A 22,044-nucleotide genomic window follows, 5' to 3' on the forward strand; every position below is an offset into this window, starting at 1 on the left:
ATTAAAAAACATAACTACAATAACAACTATACATTTCTTAGTGGAGATGCCTTAAGAGAAGTGATTGGGAAGTTGACACCAAAACAGTTAGACTGAAACTTAAATGCATTATCTGTTTTCATGGTATTTTAGTTATTGTAGTTTATTAACTATAGGTCTGTAGATATCTATGTATAAAGCAAAATTAGATACATTTTCTGCTTATGTCTCCTAAGTTGAATTGGGTAGAGAGAAAATAAGTGATAAAAAACTGGCTAGACCAGTGATGGGCAAACTACTACTGTCGGCCAGATGGGGGGTGGTGGAGGACCTTGAAATGTTCTATCCAGCCTCAAGACATTAATTCCTAATCTGATGAATACAATGAGTAGGATATAATACAATGGAACTTCAAGAGTTGCCTTAGAAACAGACTGACAGATGAGCATTTCCTTTCCTTTAGCCCCCTCTTTAAAAAGTTTGCCCATCACTGGGCTAGACAATATGCTATAGAGATTAGAAGTTTTCTAGTTGAAATGAAAGTGATGAAAAGAAAAATGTGAGAAGAATAACTCTGAAGTTGAAGAAAGTCATGGTGTTTTTCACAAAGGTAGAAGTTTCCTACTTAGATAAAGATGAAGAAGCTTTATGGCTAGCCCAATCATGACTAATTTTATTTTGTAAAATATTTTTTCTTTTGAGTAATTAGCTTAAAACATTTTATTAAAAAATTAATTGTGGCTACTTTTTAAATAGACATCCTCAAGAGTTTTTTATTTGATAGACTTAATATTTTTTAGTTTTCTAATCATTCTCCTGCAGTTTTACGTAAGACCACTAGAATGCACCATAAGGTAGTGTTTCAGTGTTTGAAGATGTTACTTCATTCCATTTAAAAAATGAATTGCATAACATTTCAATATTAAGTAAAATGTCACCTTCATTTAGAGAATATCTTAGCCATGGAAGGCTAATTACATTGCATTCTTTTGGTTATTAAAAGCTAATACTTTGTCTTCATTGCATAAAGGGTTTCAGGAAAGTTTGAAAAGAAATAATTATTTTCATATGATACTTAAAGGAAGAAACTATATAGTATGGCCTTTCACAGCATTTTCTTTTCCTGATAATAGATAAATGATAGAAACATTCCATATGAAGGAAGAATAATCATTTTGAATTGGTTTCTAACAAGATATCTTTTTTTATCTAGCATTGTGAATATAGTACTTGTGACTGTGTTCTCTTGAAATTATGCATTTATGCATTAGTCAGAAATCTTATGTCCATCGTCCCAAGAGTCATGGAGGAATTTGGGTCATAGCAACACTGCCAGCGCACTTTGAAAACTTGCATTTCAGTAAAGAGTATATAGTCTCCTCAGTTTTTTGTCCCTAAGGAAAATTTTGACTTTTTAGGTACATTTATTAGTTGATGCAGATCCTGGCAGTTAATTTACAAGTTTGACTAGCAGAAGAATCACAGCTTCATCCTCCTTTTACTATGGAATTGGTCAGATTAGTGTTTATAATTTGTATGGTGCATCAATTTCATCAATAATTGAAGGAAACAATTTCATGATATATAATTTCCCCCCTCATTTTTTTGCTGCTGAAGTGATTGCTTGGTGATAACAGATTGCACACATTTTAAAAACGTTTAAAAATGTACACAACTACCCAGTGAGATAGATAGTGCAATGACCTTAACTTCCATAACTTCCATGTTGAAGATGGAGGAAACAGATATGAAGTGACTTTCCCAATAATATAGGACAAACATGGTATAATGGAAATCACCTTGGATTTGAAGCCAGAGAACCTGGATTCAAGTCCAATATTGCTGCTTACTAATGTTTGTAACTTTGGGCAAGTCACTTTATCTTTCAGGGCCTCAGTTTCCTCCTCCATAAAAGCAGGTGATTAGATTGGATGACCAAAATGCTCTTTTTTTCCCTCTAATCCAACGAATATTCATGATCTCCAGATTCCAAGTCCAGTGCTCTTTGTATTAAACCATGTAGCTTCTCTTAACAAAAGACTTGATATTGCCATTTTCTGCCTCATGTTTTTGCTCATCATATCTCCCATGCCTGAAATGTATTCATCCCATCCTTATTTACTGACATTCAAGGCTTAGATCAGATGTAGTCTTTTTTTAATAAGCCTTTTATGAATCCTTTCTTCTTTTTATTGTTAACACTTTATACGTATATTATGCACTTCTCATACTCTGATGCTATAACTCTCCTACTAGATTATAAGCTGTTTAAGATTGGAGATCAAATCTTACTCATGTTTGTTTCCCTAGTTTTTAGTACTAAAAAACCCCAAGAGTTTTGTTTATTGCCTTTTTCATTGGGATAGGTGTGAACTTTTTCTGAGTTTCATTAGAGTTTAATCAGAGCTACTGCATGCTAAAGGTGATGCCTCCTACTTATCTCTTAAGTTCACTTAGGTATGTTTTAAGATGGCTTATATTTTCTCATTTCTTTGTTAGAGCCAAATACCACAAGTTGAAATATGGGACTGAGTTGAATCAGGGAGATATGAAGCCTCCAAGTTACGACTCTGGTAAGAAATTTTAAAAAATTTAAATTTTTTTGCTCCCACAATACATAACAAAAAATATTTGCCATATAGTCATATTTCACTATCTGGATGATAATTACTATACTTTATCCTAGATACTTTCTTTAGTATTCCTTCCCATTATTTTTTTCCTTGTTCTGCTTCCTTTCTGACACACATTTGTTGTATTTAGTCCTCTGTATTTCTTCTTTTTTCCTCTTTATTTTTAAGTATTTTTTTTATTTACAGTTTCCATTGCAACTTAGTTAAGGAAGGCAAGCATAAGGATATAACAAACAGCACAGACATCCATGAATGATCAAAGTATTTGTCAGAGGGTAGGACTTTAAGATGTTCAGTTTGAACCATTCTGTACTTGAAATCTTAAAGGAGAGAGAAGAGAATGTTGAAATAAATGTTGAAATTGTGCCTGTAGTAGACCAAATGAGATAACATGTAAAGCTCTTTGCAAACCTTCATATTATAAAAATACTAGTTAGACATTGTCATAATAATAAATAATAGTAGTAAAAAGAGCATTTTCTACTTTTTACTTATCTTCAAGAGTACAGAAATGTATCTTTGATGGGTCAGATTACAATGTGTTATTCAGGTATTTTCATTAAGTTTGCAGTGAAATCATGGCACTATTATTTAGCATTTATGCCTTTCCTTCCTTTGCTTCCTCAGTGGATCAAATCGTGTAACTTGTAGACAATCTAGATGAGAGGGAAAAAGAAAAGCACTGGTTATCAAGTACTATCACCCATCTAATGTATATAATAGATTTTATTAAATGTTGGTTGGATAAGATTATGCTTATGCCCCTGGAAAATTTAAAGTGATTATATTTATAAGAGCATATATTAGAATTGGAAGGGAACTTAGAGGTCATTTAAACCAGTCTCTTCATTTTAGAGATGAGGGAAATGAGTCAGAGAGACTTAAGTGAGTTGGCCAAGGACACACAGGTAGTAAATGACAAAAGTCCTATGATTATAAATCTAACATCCTTTCTTCAATATTAGGCTGCCTCTAATATTAAAAACTTATTAGTCAACAATAATTAGTTTTTTCTTTAAAAAATAAAACCCTGCAAGTGATAAGTATGTAGGTTGTGGCCCTTTGTAAATTTTTTTAAATGAATTTTTCTTTTTTACTTTTTTATTCAGTCTCTTCCTTCCCTCCCTGTCACTATAGAAGGCATCATCTGGCAAAATATATACATTGTGGATTTCATGTTTCCACTTCTTAGTTTCATTATCTGGAGACAAAAGTCACAAGTTATTCAAATATTAAAACTCTAGTTATTATAGTATGTTATATATGATGTTCTCTTGGTTCTGCTTGTTTCACTCTTCATTAACTCATATAGTTCTTTTCAGGGTTAATCTGTTCTGTTGCAATCATGCAACCATAATTTGTTTAGCCATTCCCTAATTGATGAACAGCCCCTCAATTTCGAGTTCTTTGCTACCACAAAGAACTGCCATAAATATTTTGGAACATAGAAGTTCTTTTCCTTTTTCCTTGATCTCCTTGGGAAATAGACCCAGAAAAGATATTGCTGGGTTTAAGGATACACACAGAGTTTTATAGCTCTCTGGGCATAATTCCAAGTTGCTTTCCATAATGATTGAACTGTTTCACATTTCTACCAACAGTGCATTATTATCCCTACTTTTCCACATCCCCTGCAACATTTGTCATTTTGCCTTCTTGTCATTTTAGTCAATCTGATGAGTGTGAGATAGAATTGTTTTGGTTTGCATTTCCCTAATTGGTATGATTTAGAGCATTTTTTCATATACCTATATATGGCTTTGATTTCTTCATCTGAAAACTGTCCATGTCTTATCTATTTATCAATTGAGAGAGATGGCTCTTAGTCCCAAAAATCTGACAGTTTTCTGTATATTTTCGATATGAGACTTTGTCTGGGAGATTGTCTATGAAAATTTTCCTCTAATTTTCTGCTTTCCTTGTAACCTAAGCAACATTTATTTTATTTGAACAAAAGCTTTTTAATTTAATGTACTCAAAATCATCTATTGTACATCTCACAATGCTTTCTATTTCTTACTGACTCATAAGTTCCTCACCTATCCATAAATCCAATAGGTAATGTCTTCCCTGGTCTAGGTTATATATCCATTTTGATCTTTTCTTAGGGAATGGTGTAACATATTGGTCTTGCCTGGTTTCTGCTAAACTACTTTCCAGTTGTCAGAACAATTTTTTTCCAAATACTAATTCCTTATTCTAATAGCCCTGGATCTGTATTTTTGTCAAATACCAGGTTACTATAATATTTTACTTCCATTTGTTGTGTGTCTCTTCTGTTCCACTGAGCTACTTTTTTATCTCTTAGCAAGTTCCAGATAATTTTGATAATTAATGCTTTATAGTACAGTCTAAAGTCTAGTACTGCAAAGATCTTCTTTCCATATTTTTGTCATTCTTTTTCTATTCTTGATTTTTTCTTCTTCCAAATTGATTGATAAAATTTTTCAGACTAAGGAATCAAAATATCTATAGTCATATGAAAAAAATGCCGCAAACACTTTTCATTAGAGAAATGCAAAATAAAACAACCCTGAGGTATCACCTCATTCTTGGCTGATATGACAGATTGGCTAATATGAGAGAAAAATAAATGGACAAATATTGGTAGGGATATGGCAAATTGGGAACACCAATGCAGTGTTGGTGAAATTGTGAACTGATCTAACCATTTTGGAGAGCAATTTGGAACTATGCCCAAAAGGCTATAAAACTGCATACCCTTTGACCTAGCCATAATACTACATGGTCTATATCCCCAAAAGATTTCAAAGGAGGAAAAAAAAAGAAAATGATCTAAATGTTCCAAAATATTCATAGCAGCTCTTTTATGGTGGTTAAGAATTGGAAATCAAGCAGATGCCTGTCAATTGGGGAATGACTGAATAAGTTGTTTTATGAGTTTGATGAGTTTTTTTAGAGTTTCTTGGCAAAGATACCGAAGTGATTTGCTATTTCCTTCTCTAACTCATTTTATAGATAAGAAAATGGAAGCAAACCAGGGTGAAGTGTCTTTCCCAGAAGTCAAACAGCTAGGAAGTGTCTGAGGCCACATTTGAATTCTGGTCTTTCAGACTCCAAGCCTGGTGCTCTTCTGTGCCACCTAGTTTCTCCTTTAATAAAATACTATTGTATTATCAGAAATGATGAGCAGGGTGCTTTCAGAAAAACCTGGAAAGACTTACACAAACTGTTGTGAAGTGAAGTGAGCAGAACCAGGAGAACATTAAACAAAGTAATAGTAATATTATATGATAATTAACTGTGAATGACTTAGCTATTCTTTGCAATACAATGATCTAAGTTCCATAAGAGTCATGATGAAAAATGCTATGCACCTCCAGAGAAAGAACTGATGGAGTCCAAATATAGATGGAAGCATACTTTTAAAAAAAGTTTCTTAAATTCTTTTTTTTTTTGGTATGCTTTCTTTCATAACAAGACTTACATAGAAATATGGTTTTCATGGATGCACATGTATAACATCTATCAAATTGCTTGCTGTCTTGGAGGGAAAGCAGAAGGGAGGGAGGGAGGGAGGGAATTCGGAACTCAAAAATTAAAAAACATGTTAATTTCTAAATGTACCTGAAAAAATGTTAAAGAAAAAATAATTTAAAATATTTTTTACTTAGACAATGAAAGAATAGTAAAAAAAAATTAAAGCTTTTTTTTCAAAGTTCTGGATTGTAAAAAGAGACTAGGTGATTTTGCAAAAATTATGTAACTTTGTATATTTGCAAACTTTGCTTTTGTTGTTGCCACACCTAGCTCTGATGAGTAGGAATAGGATAGCTGATGGCTGAGAGAATCATTTCTTTGTGGAAAAAAGGTAGGACACATTAATAAGTGCTGTAAGACATTTTCATATTTTATTTACATTTTTAATGCCTTGAAAAGCCTCAGTGTCTGAAATTAGAACTAGAAAAGTATAAATTCCCAGGTGTGTATGTGTTCAAATGAGAGTGCAATAGCTTTTTTTATTAGGGGATTATGAACACTAGTATAGAAAGGTGCTGTTACATAATACATAATTTTTCCATCCTTTTTACAATTTAAAATTACTGTTGGTTCAGAAACAAAAAAATTTGATTTTATTCATAAAGTGTCAGGTTTCATATGTTACATTTTAAAACATGCAGATATTGACAGATATACTGATTATGCTTAGTTTTATTACAAATAAAACTATAACCTTTTGAACCATATATATTTCAGTGTAATATATATACATATATCTGTATGCATATATATAACTATATAGATATGCCTATATCTATATCAATATATGTGTCTATATACACTGGTTTTGTAGTTTATATGAATATTGAAAACACTGGAGAACAATTATTTGTTTAGACCTATGTTTTTATTACTTTAGGAAACTCCTATAATGAAAAAACCCTATACTTGATATCAATTCATTTTTAACAGTCCAAGAAGTTTACCTGATTCAGGGAAAGGTTGTGACTTTTCCACACAGCATAGCGGATAACAGCACTGGAATTGGGGTAAGGATGATGTAGATTTGAAGCCCTTCTCACAGATACCAAACTAGCTGTGTATGACTATGGTCTAATAGCAGCTATCAGATTTGTTTTGAGAATAAAGCGAATTAATTTATTTAAATGCCTTTGCTACCCTTAAAACTCCATAGGAATATTGGCTCTTATTATTATGTGTCAGAGGCATGGTTTGACACCCCCCCGGGTCTTCTTGACACCCAAATTGGCCCTCTGTTGATTGCATCAAGCTTTGGACAGTGATGACGATCAGAAAAAAACCTTAGTATCCTAGTAAAATAAAAGATTTACTACTTATTATTTCTGAAGCTAGCAAGAAAGCTCTCATCTTCAGCAAAAAGATAGAAAACTCAATGACTAAAAATTATTTGATAACTGTTAAACTTTTGGCTAAGCGATCTAATTTTCTGAGCCATCACTATTAGTAGTTTTTACTACTTTAGGAATTTCATTTTTTGAAATGTTGCTACTTTAGCAATTTTATTTTTTAAATAATTTTAAAAATAATTCTTTTATATTGAAATACCACAATTTATTTAGTTCACTCATTTTGTTTCTAGTTCTCTGATACCAGAAAAAGTACCACTGTGAATATTTTCCTGATTAGTTTCTTTTTACATGTTACAGATGATGGAGAAATCTGAAGTAGGCAAAAAAAAGTAAGATGAATAGAGAATAGTATACAGGAGCCTTGCTACATTGCAGAAGAGATATGTTTGGTGTAATCCCAGACTGTATTTCTAGACCAAATACCTATGTTTATTTTTGTTTCATTGGAAAGTATTGAGACATTAAACCATAAATTGCAAGGTATCATCATATTTGTGTCTCTGAATCTTGATTCATAAGATTTATTGTGACATAAGTTGAGTGACAAAGTTGTTTCTTTACTAAAGTTGTCTACTTGTTTTGTATTTGAAAGCAGAAATATTCTTAATCTCAAAACTCAGATGATTTATCTGAGCCATTTGACAAGAAATATCTAAGCAAATTACACTAGGTATTTCAGAAGTGTTAATTTTCTAAAGGTAATTTTATATCAAGGGCTTCCTATTGTATGGTTTACAGAAATCATTTTTGAAGGCTCAATTAAAGTTCTATTATCATAATCTTATCTTATTCAACAAGTTTTAAATATTTGTTGTATATTCATGGCATTGTGTTAAGAGCTGGGGATAAAAAGACCCCAATAAGATAGCCCCTGCTGTCAAGAAACTTGTATTCTCCATGAGATTCATGGATAAATAAATGCTATGTTATTTCAAAAGAAGAGAGAATACTGATTTGGTTTGGAGGAGCCCAAGAGAAGATTCAGATAGTAACTCCATAACTGAGCCTAAAGGAAGCCAACTGAGAATAAGGAGTACTAAGAATTGTAGATGTAGAGGGGAGGCATGCAGAGGCAGGACAGACTGTGCAGAAACTGGAAGATGGAATGCTGATAATGGGAAACAGGAAGGAGGCCAGGATGAATATGAAATGGAAGTAACATGGATAAGTTGGAGTCAGAATTTTCTGTAAAGGGCTTTGAAGATAAAAACATGGACATTTGTATTTTCTAGAGGCCATAGGAAGCACCAAAACTTATTGAATAGGATAATGATGTGGTCAGATTTGTGTGTTAGCAATATTTGTTTGAATTTGGGTGAAAATGGAGAGATTAGAAAAGGGCAGCCAATTAGGAGACTTCTGCGATCATGAGGACCTGAAGGCAGTAATCATGTGAAAGAAAGGGAAGTTAAAGACACAAACGTTGTGGAAATAGAATGGACAAAACTTTATAACTGATTTGTTGTTAGGAGTAATGGAAAGTAAAGAGTGAATTTGGTATGAAACATGGCCAAAAAGTGGATAGAGAAGGGGGGGTTTGATAAAATTCTAGAAAACCAAACCATTTAGAGCCAAAAAAGTACCTGGAATCTTGTCCATTTTCCTTAGTTAACAGATTGGAACTTAAAGCCTAGAAAGAGTAAATAATTTACTCAAATTCACAGGGTAATATAGGATTAGATGAAAATGCAGCAAATCATTCTTAACATTTGAAAAACATTGATTCCTTCATGTCTGAAAAAGAATGAGATGAACATACCCAGGAAAAGGAGGTTTGGAATGAATCAGCAGAATACAGCAATATATTGTTTACAAGAAAGATACTTGAAAAATAAAGGTTCTTATAGCTTTAAAATGTAGGGCTAATACAGAATAACATAATTCATGTGACTCAAAAAAGGAGAGCAACAATCATGATTTTTAGACAAGGCTGTAGTAGAAATAGAATGTGAAGGAAATAAGCAGGGAAACTGAATTATGCTTTAAGAAATCATATGTAGTAATTCAATATTAACATTCAGTGTATATGCAGCAAATTGTATTACATTTAAATAATTAAAACAAAAGTTACCCATATTGCAGGAAGAAATAGATAGTTAAAATGTAGTGGTAAACCTCAGTGCATTTCTTTCAAGTCTAGATAAATCTAGCCAAAAAAATAAATAAGAAGGGTTAGATATCTGAATACAACTTTAAAAAAATTTATTTGAGATATACCTGCTGATTACTGAATGGGAAAAGAAAGGAATTTACATAAAATTCAGCTGTGTATATTACTCTTGCAAAAATTGATCTTGTGTTAGGACATACAAAAATAGAAAAACAATTCTTATTGAACACAAAGTAATGAAGGTTGTATTCAGTACAGACCATTGAAAAAAGATTTAAAAATTAATTGAAGATTTAACAATTTTGTCCTGAAGAATTGATGGATGAAAGAACAAATCATAGGAAAGAATCTAGGAAACTTCATTAAATAAAATGATAATGATGAGATAACTTACAATACTAATATGCATTTAAAACTTTTTATTTTAAAATTTTAATCAACAAAAGAAAAAAGGAATAGATTGATGAATTGGATATATAACTAAAAAATAACAACTAGAAAAGCAACAAATTAGAAAAACCCTGATTAAGAAATGAATAAGGAATTCTAGAAATCAAAGAATAATAAAATTAGAAATTTAATAGCCATTAAATTGATAAATGTAGGAACCGGTCTTTTAAAAAAAAAGTAAAGCTCATTTTAAGAAAAACATTGAGACAAACCAAATTGTATCAAAACTGAACAGAATTTCCAATAATTAAATAACAGAAACTTTCAAACTTTTATGCCTAGTTATATGTCAACAAAACCCATAAACTAGATTCAGTGGGTGAATGCTTAGAAAAATATATTAAGAAATGGATTAAATAAGCTCACCTCAGAAAAATAAATTAGACAGTCCATAAATGAAATTCCAAAGAAAGAAACTCTAGGACAAGATGGATTTACAGTGATCTCTATCAAATAGAGAACAACTCTAGTATTACATAAATTGTTTACAAAAATTAGAGAAGAGCTCCCTCCTTCATTTTTAAATGATATGAATGTTGTCTTAATACCTAAGCAGGGAGTGACAGACATAGGGGGGAAAACAACTCTAGATTAATATCCCTAATGAACATTGATACAAAAATATTAAATAAAATATTAGCAAGTAATTTGCATATTAAAAAGATTATACACAATAGCTAGATTGACTTTATATAAGGAATTCAAGATTGGTTCATGTTAAGGAAAACTGTAAACTTTATAGATCGTATAGTAACAAAGATAACATAACTGTGCAGTTATATCAGAAATGCTGAATTTATCAATTCATGGCACAATACAACATTCTTGTTAAAATGTGAGGAAGCTGAGAATCCATGGATTTTTCTTTATGTGGTAACTAGTATCTGTTTAAAATCAAGAGCACACCTATATAATAGAGAAAAGGTAGAAGTCATAACAATAATATCAAGGGTAAAAAGCAAATACATCCATTATCAACACATCTTTTTAAAATATTGTTAGAAATAGTTGTCATAACAATAAGACATTCAAGGAACAAATAAACATAAGCAAAAAAAAAACAACCTTGGTTTTTGCAGATCTCACTATATAGGGAACCAAGATTAAATGAAAGAATTAATTGAAATAACTTCAACAAAAGTGTAGGCTATAAAACAAATTAATATAAATCATCAGCATTTCTATATATTATCAACAAAAAACCCAGCAGGAAGAGGTAGAAAGAGAAATATACTTCATTCAAAATAACAGTAGAATATAGGAAATATTTGGGAGTTTAGGTAGAAAAAACTAAGGACAATATGAAAGCAAACACGAAAGACTTTTTACAGAAATATAGACCTAAATAATTGGAGAAGTGTTAATTTGCTTATGGGTAGACTAAGCCAATGTTATAAAAATGACAGCACTAACAAAATTAATTTTCTAATTATGACATATCAAACAAATAAAATATTATAGAGATAGGAAAATGAAATTTATCTGGAAGAAATATAATAATGGAAAAAAGTGGGAGTCTAGCCATACCAGTTCTAGTAGTAATCATCTTAATGACTTGGTACTGGTTTAAAAAGAGAGGTTGATTAGTAAAACAAAGTAGGTACATAACGTACAATGAACACGAAATACTGTTTGATAAACTTAGTTCCCAGCTTCTGGGAATAAGGTCTCAATATATAATAAAAATTTCCTAGGAAAAAGGAAAGCAGTCTGGCAGGAATTTAACTTTTCTAAAATATAAATATTAATAAATGTTTAAAAAAAAGATTCATGTTATTTCCTTTCCCAGACCCGGAGCTGACATGCTATTCCACTGGTTTATATAGCTATGTCATTGTTCAAAACCCATTTCCACATTATTCAAATTTGTAATAGTTAATAGTTCATTTTCAAAGGAAGAAATCCAAGCTATCAATATCTATGTGAAAAAATGTCCCAGATCACTAATAATTAGAGAAATACATAGCACAAAAATAGGAGATAATGAAGTAATATCAATATTTATATTTGCAGTGAATCAAATAGCACCTAAATGCTAAAGCCATTTTAAAAAGAAAGAAGTCTAATTTTTAATGTGATTTCAGTGTCTGGTTGTAAACTTGGATGATTGGAAGTATAGTGATAATGGTGAGGTGGGGTGGGAAAAGGAAGGAGAGCCAAGAAAACTGAGGAATAATAGCAAGGCAAGGGAGAATATCCAGAAGGAGTATTGAAAAGGAAGAAGATTTAATATGAAAGTAGATTATTAATCTTTAAAGACCAAATGGAAATAATTTTTACATGCTTATTACTTCCTCATTTCTAATGGAAAGGCATACTATGATGTACTCATATAATATATATACACTAATATATAACATAATATACTATATATGATAATATATAGTATATACTAATAATAATGTATGTGTAAAGGCATATTATATTAGTAACTATATATGCAAAACTCATGAAACTGTCAGAAACCAGTTATTTTGTTTTTTTCTCAAGACAGGATCTCAGATATTTTCCCTTGGATTCAGTACATTATAACCCTTATTTCTCTTTTAACTAGCTTAGGTTTTTTTCTTATTTGTATACTACTTAACACCTGTCTAATTGAAAAGCTAGAATAAAATTTCGAAAACACATTTATTTCCACATTAGATCGCAAACACCTATTTTTAAAATGTATGTGTCTATGTGCATGTGTGTATTTCTATAATGTTGGAAATATGGTAAAACATTAGACCAAACTTCAGTAATTAAAAAAAATATATTCTTTGTTCCATCCTTATATGGGTCATTGAGACATTTAAGGTTAATGATTTTAGGTTGCTTTATCAAGGACTGCTTAGACGAAAAATGCTTTTACTTGCATTCTCTGAAAAAGTTTACAAAATACCTTAGATTACAACCCTCCAGAATCACCATGGGAAAAAGTGATTCTTTTTTCTTTTTTTACTCCTGATGTGTATTCTAGGATAGGGCGTTTTTTTTTTTTTATTAATGTTTTTTTTTAACCTAAATATAATAAATTGTTGAGAAGGGGGGAGTCTTCCATGTTGGGGAAGAGGGTTTATGTGTGGCTGTGCGTGGTAGCTTAGTGGATAGTGTTAGGTATTCCTTTAAAATAAGCATTAATAAAACCTTTTAAATCATAAAAGAAAGCAAAAAGAAATATTGTAGGGGACACCAGTGGAAAAGTTTTGCTACTCCCTTTTTTTAATTTATACTTTTAAAAACTGCATGTAACAAAAGTTCAGGTTCTCATATAAAAGCCTTTTTCATCTTCTTTGTATTTTATGTTTTTTAATGATTGCCAACACAATAAAAAAAATAATTTTTGAAAAAAAAGTGGTAGTTGTTGCCCAATGTTGAATGCAAGTTTTAAAGGAGATAAACGTTTCCTCAAGGATCATCTTGAAGATGATGCTTTTGATTTCTAATTGACAATTTACATATTTTTGGATTGAAAGCACATGATATAGGTCATTTTTTAAAATATGTTTTCCAAATTGGGTTCTCTACTAGGCTTTTAATATGTTGGTTTTCAACTTCTTGAAAATAAGTTGTCAGACCAGCTAAGAATTTTTGATTCAATTGATATTACTTGTTTTGGTGAAGTGTTCATCCGGGTGAAGGAAAACTTCCAATCCAATTTAAGTCGGGAAAGAAATTTCTCTTGCAGTCATGAGGAATCCTATCAGGAGGATTGAACAACAATAATAAACTTTATATTAGAGTTGAGTGATAGAAACCAGGCGTTAGAATTTACATCTGTCCTTAAAGTATAAATTTATAACTCCTGGTTTATATTCTCAATTTTACAAATTTTACTATTTTTATTGAAATTGAGATGTCCTCTGAAATGTAAAACAAGTCAGTTTTATTTTGATTTAATGTTTTCTAGATGAAGGCAATGAAACAGAGATGCAGCCACAACAAAACAGCCAGTTAATGTGGAAACAAGGAAGGCAACTACTCAGGCAGTAAGTATTCTATGTTTAGTGCTAAAAATTTAGGAAGAAAAGAAATTATAAAAAAATTTTTTTAGATTTCCCTTAAATATATATTATAATTTGTATTGAGATTTGGATTTGTTAATGTAAACATTAGTTATTGATAATTAAAGTATTATTCTACTGGACTTTTATTTTAAAATATGTTGCTAAGCTATATTTAAAATTTTTAATTCTTACATTTTCTTTAATTTATAAACTTTTTTCTGTAGTAACTATGTCTTTTCCATAAGATGTTAATTATTTTCTTCTCCAGAATTAGTAAGTTTATCAGGAAAAATGTTGTTTAAAAATTATAGTTATGTATTCCATATACAGTGTAGATAGATAATAGGAAAATTATAAGTAAATGGAAAGATAAGAATTGAATCTCTTGATTAAAGGAATAAACTTGATACAGAAGAGCAAGTTCAACTGGAAATTAGTCTTAGGAACCAGATTTTGAGAGAATCTTTAAGAGTATTGACGTGAGGGTTTAACAGAATGTTAGTGATTGAAGTTAATAGTGTTGATACATTCAGGAAAATACTTTATGTGTGTGTACCAAAAGGAATTACAGATGGAAAATAATTATAGTAAATGGTTGGAATGATTAGAAAGTATTTTCAATTGAAATATGGATAAATACTAGTGAAGAGAATTATATTAAAATGTAATAAAGATTCTAGAATGTTTCAAGTAGGGGGAATGATGGCACTCCTGGGTACAAATTTAACGACATATCTGGAGTTATTGGTTCAGCCATGGTCTTTGGAACATAAAGGATTAACAATAGGTAAACATGGTTGCTTTTGGACTAAAAATGCTGCATATTTAATAATAAAAATAATAGTAATCATTTCTGTTCATTGTAAAACTCTCTTTAATCTGTAAAGATGATAAAAATCATTCTCTAGTTTTAGTAGTACTAATAATGTATAGGAATTATTTTGTGTAACTTACTGAATGTACTGTTTCATTGAAATTTTAAAAAAATCTTGATTGGCTATAGCCATTCCTAAATTTGTTCCCATTTACTATGTTGTTAAATATAATACATTTTCAGATTGGTTAGGATTAATGTTGAGTGTGTGGATAAGTGAAAGAATGAAATCCACTATTCCTCATGTAGATAAGACTTAAAAACAGTAGTGCAGTTATAGAAAAACAAAACACAAACAGTCCATATCAATATTTCAAAAACCTCTGATTTTGTGGATGAAATTCCATGTATAATTTTATATACTTTACATACATATCCATCAGAAATTAAATATTTAATTTTTTAAAGTCATTTGTAAATTCTACATTTTAACTCTTATTCAAACTCACCCATGTATTCTAATTTCACTCTGATATCTAATGATATTTTGTAGCTTTGTAGTTTCATGTCATTTACAAATTTGATAAGCATATCATCTATGCCTTCATCTAGATAATTTAATAAATATGTTAAAACAAGTACAGAACCCTGAAGAATTCCACTGAAAACCTGTCTTTAATTCAACAAACATTTATTAAGTACATATTATTTATCTAGTATTGCAAAAGGTGACAAGGAACAAAGACAAAAATTAGAAAATAGCTTCTACTCTCAATTAATTTACTATTCATGTAAGTAGAGAAGCAAATATGTATTTATTTAAGAAATGTGAGCATGAGAAGATTACATCAGGAAAGACTTCCTTTAGGAAGGTTACTTCTTGTAGAAGTAACCAATTCCTCACCCTCAAAAGAAACATTTTGAAATCTAGTTTCTTTCCCAGCAGTACTGAAAAAAATTTTTGAGGGTTGTTAGCAACCACCTAATAAAATCAAATGGCCCTGCTTGCATTACTCTTTCTTTTTGAATTCTCTATATCATTTTACTTTTTTGACTACCTCCTCCATCCATATAGTTTATTATTCCTTTGTTTCTGAGACATCCTTCTGGTTTTCTTATCTTTCTTGGCTTTCTCTTAAGATTTTAATGTCTTTTATTTTCTCTATAAAACTTCTTTGACAATTCCATTTCTCCCATTGCTTCATCTGTCAACAACTCTTTGCCAAAGATGCCTAGCTCTGTTTCTTTAGCTATGGACTCTTTTGCACACTTTAGATTTGTATCAACACCTATCCATAGGAATTTTCTAACTTGATTTCCTTCTAACTGCTCAAATCCAACACTTCCAAAATTGAATTATCATTGATTTTTTTCATCTCTCTTTTCTCCCACTTCCAGTATTTTTTTCTCTCTCTTAACAGGTATGAACATTCTAAGAATACTATGAATTTTACAGTTTACAGCTTCTGTAAATAAACATCATTTTAGCTGTTTACATGCAAAATGTGAGATCCTTACCTAGGGGCTAGAAAGCCTACCGGAATTAGTGAGTCTGAACATTTGTTCTTTAAGTTAAGTCAGAAAACAAAAGGAAGTTGCAACCAAATGAAAGGAAGGCTTATAAGTTTTTCTTGAAGAGGTAATTCAATTAATGTTTTTGGTCAAATTGATTTTATTGTATGTTCAGAGGCAAAAAGAAACATCTCATTGGTCATTTAGTTATCTAGTATTGCAGCACTATTTATAGGCATTTGCAAAGATAGTGTTAACAATTGTAACTTATTTCCTAATATCTGTTGCAGAGAAAGAAGTAGAGAAATTCTATGAATAACATGATAAAACCTTTCAAGTTAAATCAAAGTATGCTGCATTCTTTGACTTCAATACAAAGGTGGCTGTAGGGGAAGATAGCAAAAAAAAAGTTGAATATATGAATTTTGGGTAAGAAATCAGAGAAAACTATAAAGAAGCATATTTCCAGATGTTATGCATATTTTATTTGAAAAAAAAGTAAGATGCACTATATTTGCAATTGCAATAAAATTAATAATTGAATAGACAGGAAATTAATGTTAGAATCATTCTAGAATCACCAATTACAGCAAAGACAACAATTAGCATAAAACTTGAGAAAATAAAAATGAGAAAAAAGATATGGCACATAATTAAAATAAGTTATTCTATTTAAATAAACTATTGATATTGATCTTAAAAATTGGAAATATATAAGAACATTGATAACAAAAAGCTTGGAAACTGACTGACCTAGTGGAAAAACCAATTTGAATAACTTCTTACATTGCATAAAGAGCAAGATACAAAGAAAGGCCCCTGACATTGTAATGGGGGAGACAATATGTAAATTAATAGAAACTTACAAAATATATTCAGAGTGGTTGAGAGCTACCTTAGAGAGAGAAAATCATTGGCAAAAACTTAAATCACCTTAACAAGAAAGAGATGGCCATCAAGAATAACACTGGTTTAGGATGCAAACTCATTCTTCAGTTTTATAGAAGAAGATAATGATGATTGTGAATATTATCACTTTATAAAGTGGCAAGAAACAATGATTGAAAAGTTTTGTGGTTGCAAAACATAATGAGGCAAACAGCCCAATGGATTTTAAAGAAAAAATTTACAAGAAGACAACAAATAGATGAAAGGTCTAATATATAAAGCTTTTTGTAATACTTTTTTTGCCATCAAGTATAATGGATTCAACATCAATTTAGTCAATAAACATTTATTAAGCACCTGCTGTGTGCTAGGCACTATTCTAATAAGCACCAAGGAGGTTCTCTAGGACAGAGTCTCATTAGAAGAATTCCTTAACCATGGTAAGGTCTCCCAGATGTTCCTATTTATGAATAACATTATGATGATTGCTTAAAGACTAATCATATTACTAAGCTGCCTCTATTGCAGGGGTCAGCAACATATGGCTCAGGAACCTCCAGACGGGCCAGTCTGTATATGGCAGAGCCCCAGGATGTGCCCCAGGGGACCCTTCAGCCCCACCCCATATTCCAGTGCCTTCCACCTCCATCCTCCTCCTTCAGCAGGCGTTTATGGCTCTCATGGCCAAAAAGGTTGCTGACCTTTGCTCTGTAGTAATGTGTGGGAAGCCAATAAAAGAAACAATCTCAAATAGATAAAAATCTGAGACTCTTCTTTTGACTCCATTTCTGATCCATACCTTTCCTTATTGGAAAGCTTTAAGCTCTTAGCAAACTAGCAGTTAAGAGATTAACAGTTTCTTTCCAAAACTAAAGTCAAAAATTAAGCTGCCTGGACTCTGAATCTGTTTCTAAACAAGTCAGGGTCAAAACTGGACAAAATTTAGACAAAACTTCCTCCAGTGGGGGCTATTCGTCCCTGAGAAAGTATTCCCAGACTTAGCTTTTGATAATGGGCCAGCCACAATTCAGCCTTGGCCTTGTTCTATTCTGAAGCCAATGAGACCTTTTGTATTTTGATATGACATAACCTGTATTTCTGCACAATTGCGAAGTATGGGGGGGGGTTCTTTTGTGTAAAATGAGTCTTGAAATATATATATATATATATATAATAAACTCCATGCTCCCAAAGACAGAGTTGTAACCATGAGGTGAAAGATCTTCCCTGTCTGTTACTTTCTTATCAACTAAGCCATCCTTATCTTAAATGGATCTTGACAGTAATGTAAAAAGTTTGGCCTTTCTGTCCACACAGGAAAAAGTAAGTGAATGAATGAATTGCCTCAGAAATTAGTGGCTTTCTTCTTCGTTAGGGGTCTTAGACAGAGTTAGATGATATCTTATTGGACATTTAGTAGTGAGGATTATATTTTCTGTGTGGATTGAACTGAATAACTGCTAAAGTTCCTTCCAACTCTAAAATTCTATAATTCTGAGAAAAATGCTTATTGTTGGATTCTCATATATTTGGATGGACAACCCATGGAGTGACCCATCAGTACATTTATCTTGAATGACATGGTCAATATACAGTGAAATGGATATAGAATTTAATTGGAGGCTTTATTTATCTTTATGTATTTTCCTCTTCATCACCTTTTTGAAAAACCAAACCAAACTCTAAATGATTTTTGTTTGTGATTTCAAAATTTGATCTAATTTTGTAAATCTCTTTGTCCTTTGAATATATGATTCTTTTTTCCTTGTATGACTATTCACTATAAAAATGTCAAGAGCAGATTTTTATTTTTCATCTGATTAGAACTTTTTGAACTGAATTTCAAGATTCTGTATATTCTTAAGACCTTGATTTTTGCCTCTTTAGTTGCACTTTTTTCTTCTTATTCTCTTTTTATTATATATACTAAATTCCTAGAAAATATAATACACTCCTGTTTTGATGCTTTGTTCTACATCTCTCTGCTATCCCTTCAATAAGCTTTCCTTTTTCTTATTTGAAGTTCCATTGTAGAGTACTTTTCTTCATTTAAAAAAAATACTTTTTCCTTGCCTTTCCTTGATAATGCTTCTTTGGAAGATTTAGTAATCTTTAAAAAAGAAATCAAAGAAGTTTTGAAATGAAGTGTTGGTGTTTAGATCACAAAGTTGAAATCTTCAAACTTGTATTAATAAAATTTTTTCTTTTATATTCCCTTTTCCAACTTTATTTAGTACTTTACATCTCATAGACAGCCATTTATGAGAAGAGACCCACAATAATGTGCTTAGAGCCCAGGGAAGTTGTAGCCTACTTTTTGAAGAAAAAGAGTGAGGGAGGCATGTATCCTGATTAGGTTCTTTAGGTTGCAGCAGTTTGTGCTCAGGAGCAAGTCTTCATTTCTTTTAATATAAAATTATTCTCAGCTTAAACACCAACACACATATAGTAGAATACAAAAAAAAGGATCATATATGAAACCGTAAATCTCCATTTCATATCACCAGCTTTAAAACAAAGTATGTAATAAATGTTACACATAACTTTTAAAACTGTCCTGCTTGTGTTTCTTTTAGAACTTCCTTCATTTCTCTTCTTTGCATTTTAAAAAATGTTTCAATGTCCCTCTTTGAGGGGCATTACTAATGCCAGCTTCCTGTTTTTTCCTGGCCTTCACCTTTAAAAACTAACAGAAAGAAAAAAGATCCAAGAGTCTTTGTAACAAATAATTTAGTAAATAAATTCACAGTGGCCATGTCCAAAAATTTAGCTCTGTAATTTGTCTACCACATCTTTCATGCTTCTTCATAAGTCCTCTAGAGACCTGCTTGGTCAATGATTTGATCATAGTTCTTGATATTCTTGATGTTCTTGATGTCACAGTTAACTGTTGTTTTTTTGTGATGTTGCTGTTCTTATATAATTTTTCTTTTGCCACTGCTTACTTTACTGTGCTAAAATTTTCCTTTGTCTTATCTTATAGTTCAGTAATATTTCATTCTATTTAATTATCACAATTTGTTTAGCAATTATTTTCCTGTTGCCTACAAAACAATCTAAGGTGTCCTCTTAAATTCCAGGTTTTTTTTATCCTTTTAATTCCTTTTTTTAAAATCAGGACATTTGTTTTCTTTGTGACTTTTCTCTCTTTATAATTTCTCTTAATTTTCCCCACTACCCCACTCACATCATGGCTTGTTTCCCTTTTGAATTTGGTATTTTTCTATTCCAAACTATGTGTTCAATCCTTTGTTATAGGTTCCAGTGAGATTTATCTGATGCATACTCCCCTCACTCTTCCTTCTGCTTTTATATACTTTTCTTTACACATTCTAATTATGAAATTTAGTAAATTCTGCCCTCTTCTTCTTTACTGTGTTTTCTTCTATTCCCTTGTCTCTTTTCTCTTTTCCTTTTTGATGTTCATAGAACAGAATCTCTATATCTCCAGGACCTCTCTTTTAAAAATTTTAACTCCTTCAATACCATTTTGAAGACATTAAGATTCTGAAGGGATGTGTTTCTTTTCTCAACATCATCATAGAATTTCCTTCTAAGTACTCAAGTAAATTTATTTTTTTTCTTGACTTTTTTTTGTGTTTGTACTTTATAGATCCTACTCAGCTCTAGTTTTTTTTAATCAGAAGTGCTTAAAAGTCCTCTGTTTCATTAAAAATTCATTTTACCTTCTTGAAGGCTTATACTTAGCTATTCAGGGTAAATTATTCTTGGTTGTAAACCTATATTTTTGCCTTTTCAAATACTTTTTGAAAACTGTATTCCAGTTTCTCCTCTTATCATAAAAGCTTCCACATTTTATGTGATGCAGACTGTGGTGTCTTAATGCTTGAACTCTTGTGTGAAGGATTTTTTTTCCTTTAATTTAGGAGCTCAAGATTTTTGTTTGACATTCCTGAGACTTTCCTTTTTTCAGCTCCTCATATGAAATAATTGGGTTTCCCCAATTGATGGCCAAAGGATAAGAAAAGGCAGTTCTCATGTGAAGAAAAAAAATCTATAGTTATATTTTAAAATACTCCAAAATATGGAAAATAGGTCTTGATCAAAGATACATGTAAAAACCCAGTGGAATTGCTCTTTGGCTATGGGGGGTGAGGGGGGGAGAGGATGGAAAGAACATGAATCATGTAACCATGGAAAAATATTCTAAATTAAATAAACAAATTTTAAAAAATGCTCAAAAACTTTTATTTATTTTGTAATTAATTAAGAATATTTTTCCATGATTATATGATTCCACTGGGTTATACAAGAATCATTGTTCAAAACCTATTTCTGTATTATTGATATTTGCAATACAGTGATCATTAGAGTCTATATCCCCAATCACATCCCCATTGAACAGTGTGATCAATCATATGTTTTTTTCTGTGTTTCTACTCCCACAGTTCTTTTTCTGGATGTGGATAGTGTTCTTTCTCATAAGTTCCTCTGGATTGTCCTGGATCATTGCATTGCTGCTAGTAGAAAAGTCTATTACATTTGATTGTGCCATAATGTATCAGTTTCTGTGTACAATATTTTTCTGGTTCTGCTCCTTTCACTCTGCATCAATTCCTAGAGGTTTTTCTAGTTCTCATGGAATTCCTCCAGTTCATTATTCTTTTCAGCATAATAGTATTCCATCACTATCAGATATCACAATTTGTTCAACCATTCCCCAATTAATGGATACCCCTTCACTTTCCAATTTTTTGCTACTACAAAGAGCACAACTATTTTTCACACATGTAATCCAGCAATGGTTTGGCTGGATCAAAGGGCAGGCAGTCTTTAAAGCCCTTAGGGCATAGTT

The 22,044-nt window shown here is 31.2% G+C and overlaps 1 protein-coding gene across 1 annotated transcript in view; it reads left to right on the forward strand.

Moving 5' to 3' along the window:
• The window catches only part of STRN (striatin), a 158,324-nt gene that overhangs the window by 53,137 nt on the left and 83,143 nt on the right, over positions 1-22,044 (forward strand). The window contains exons 4-5 of the mRNA XM_044659585.1: positions 2,479-2,552; positions 13,918-13,996. Coding sequence (XP_044515520.1) covers positions 2,479-2,552; positions 13,918-13,996 — 153 coding nt within the window. The remainder of the gene's footprint in view (positions 1-2,478; positions 2,553-13,917; positions 13,997-22,044) is intronic.

The sequence above is a fragment of the Gracilinanus agilis genome, chromosome 2 (assembly GCF_016433145.1).
Source record: "Gracilinanus agilis isolate LMUSP501 chromosome 2, AgileGrace, whole genome shotgun sequence".
Classification (NCBI taxonomy): Eukaryota; Metazoa; Chordata; class Mammalia; order Didelphimorphia; family Didelphidae; genus Gracilinanus; species Gracilinanus agilis.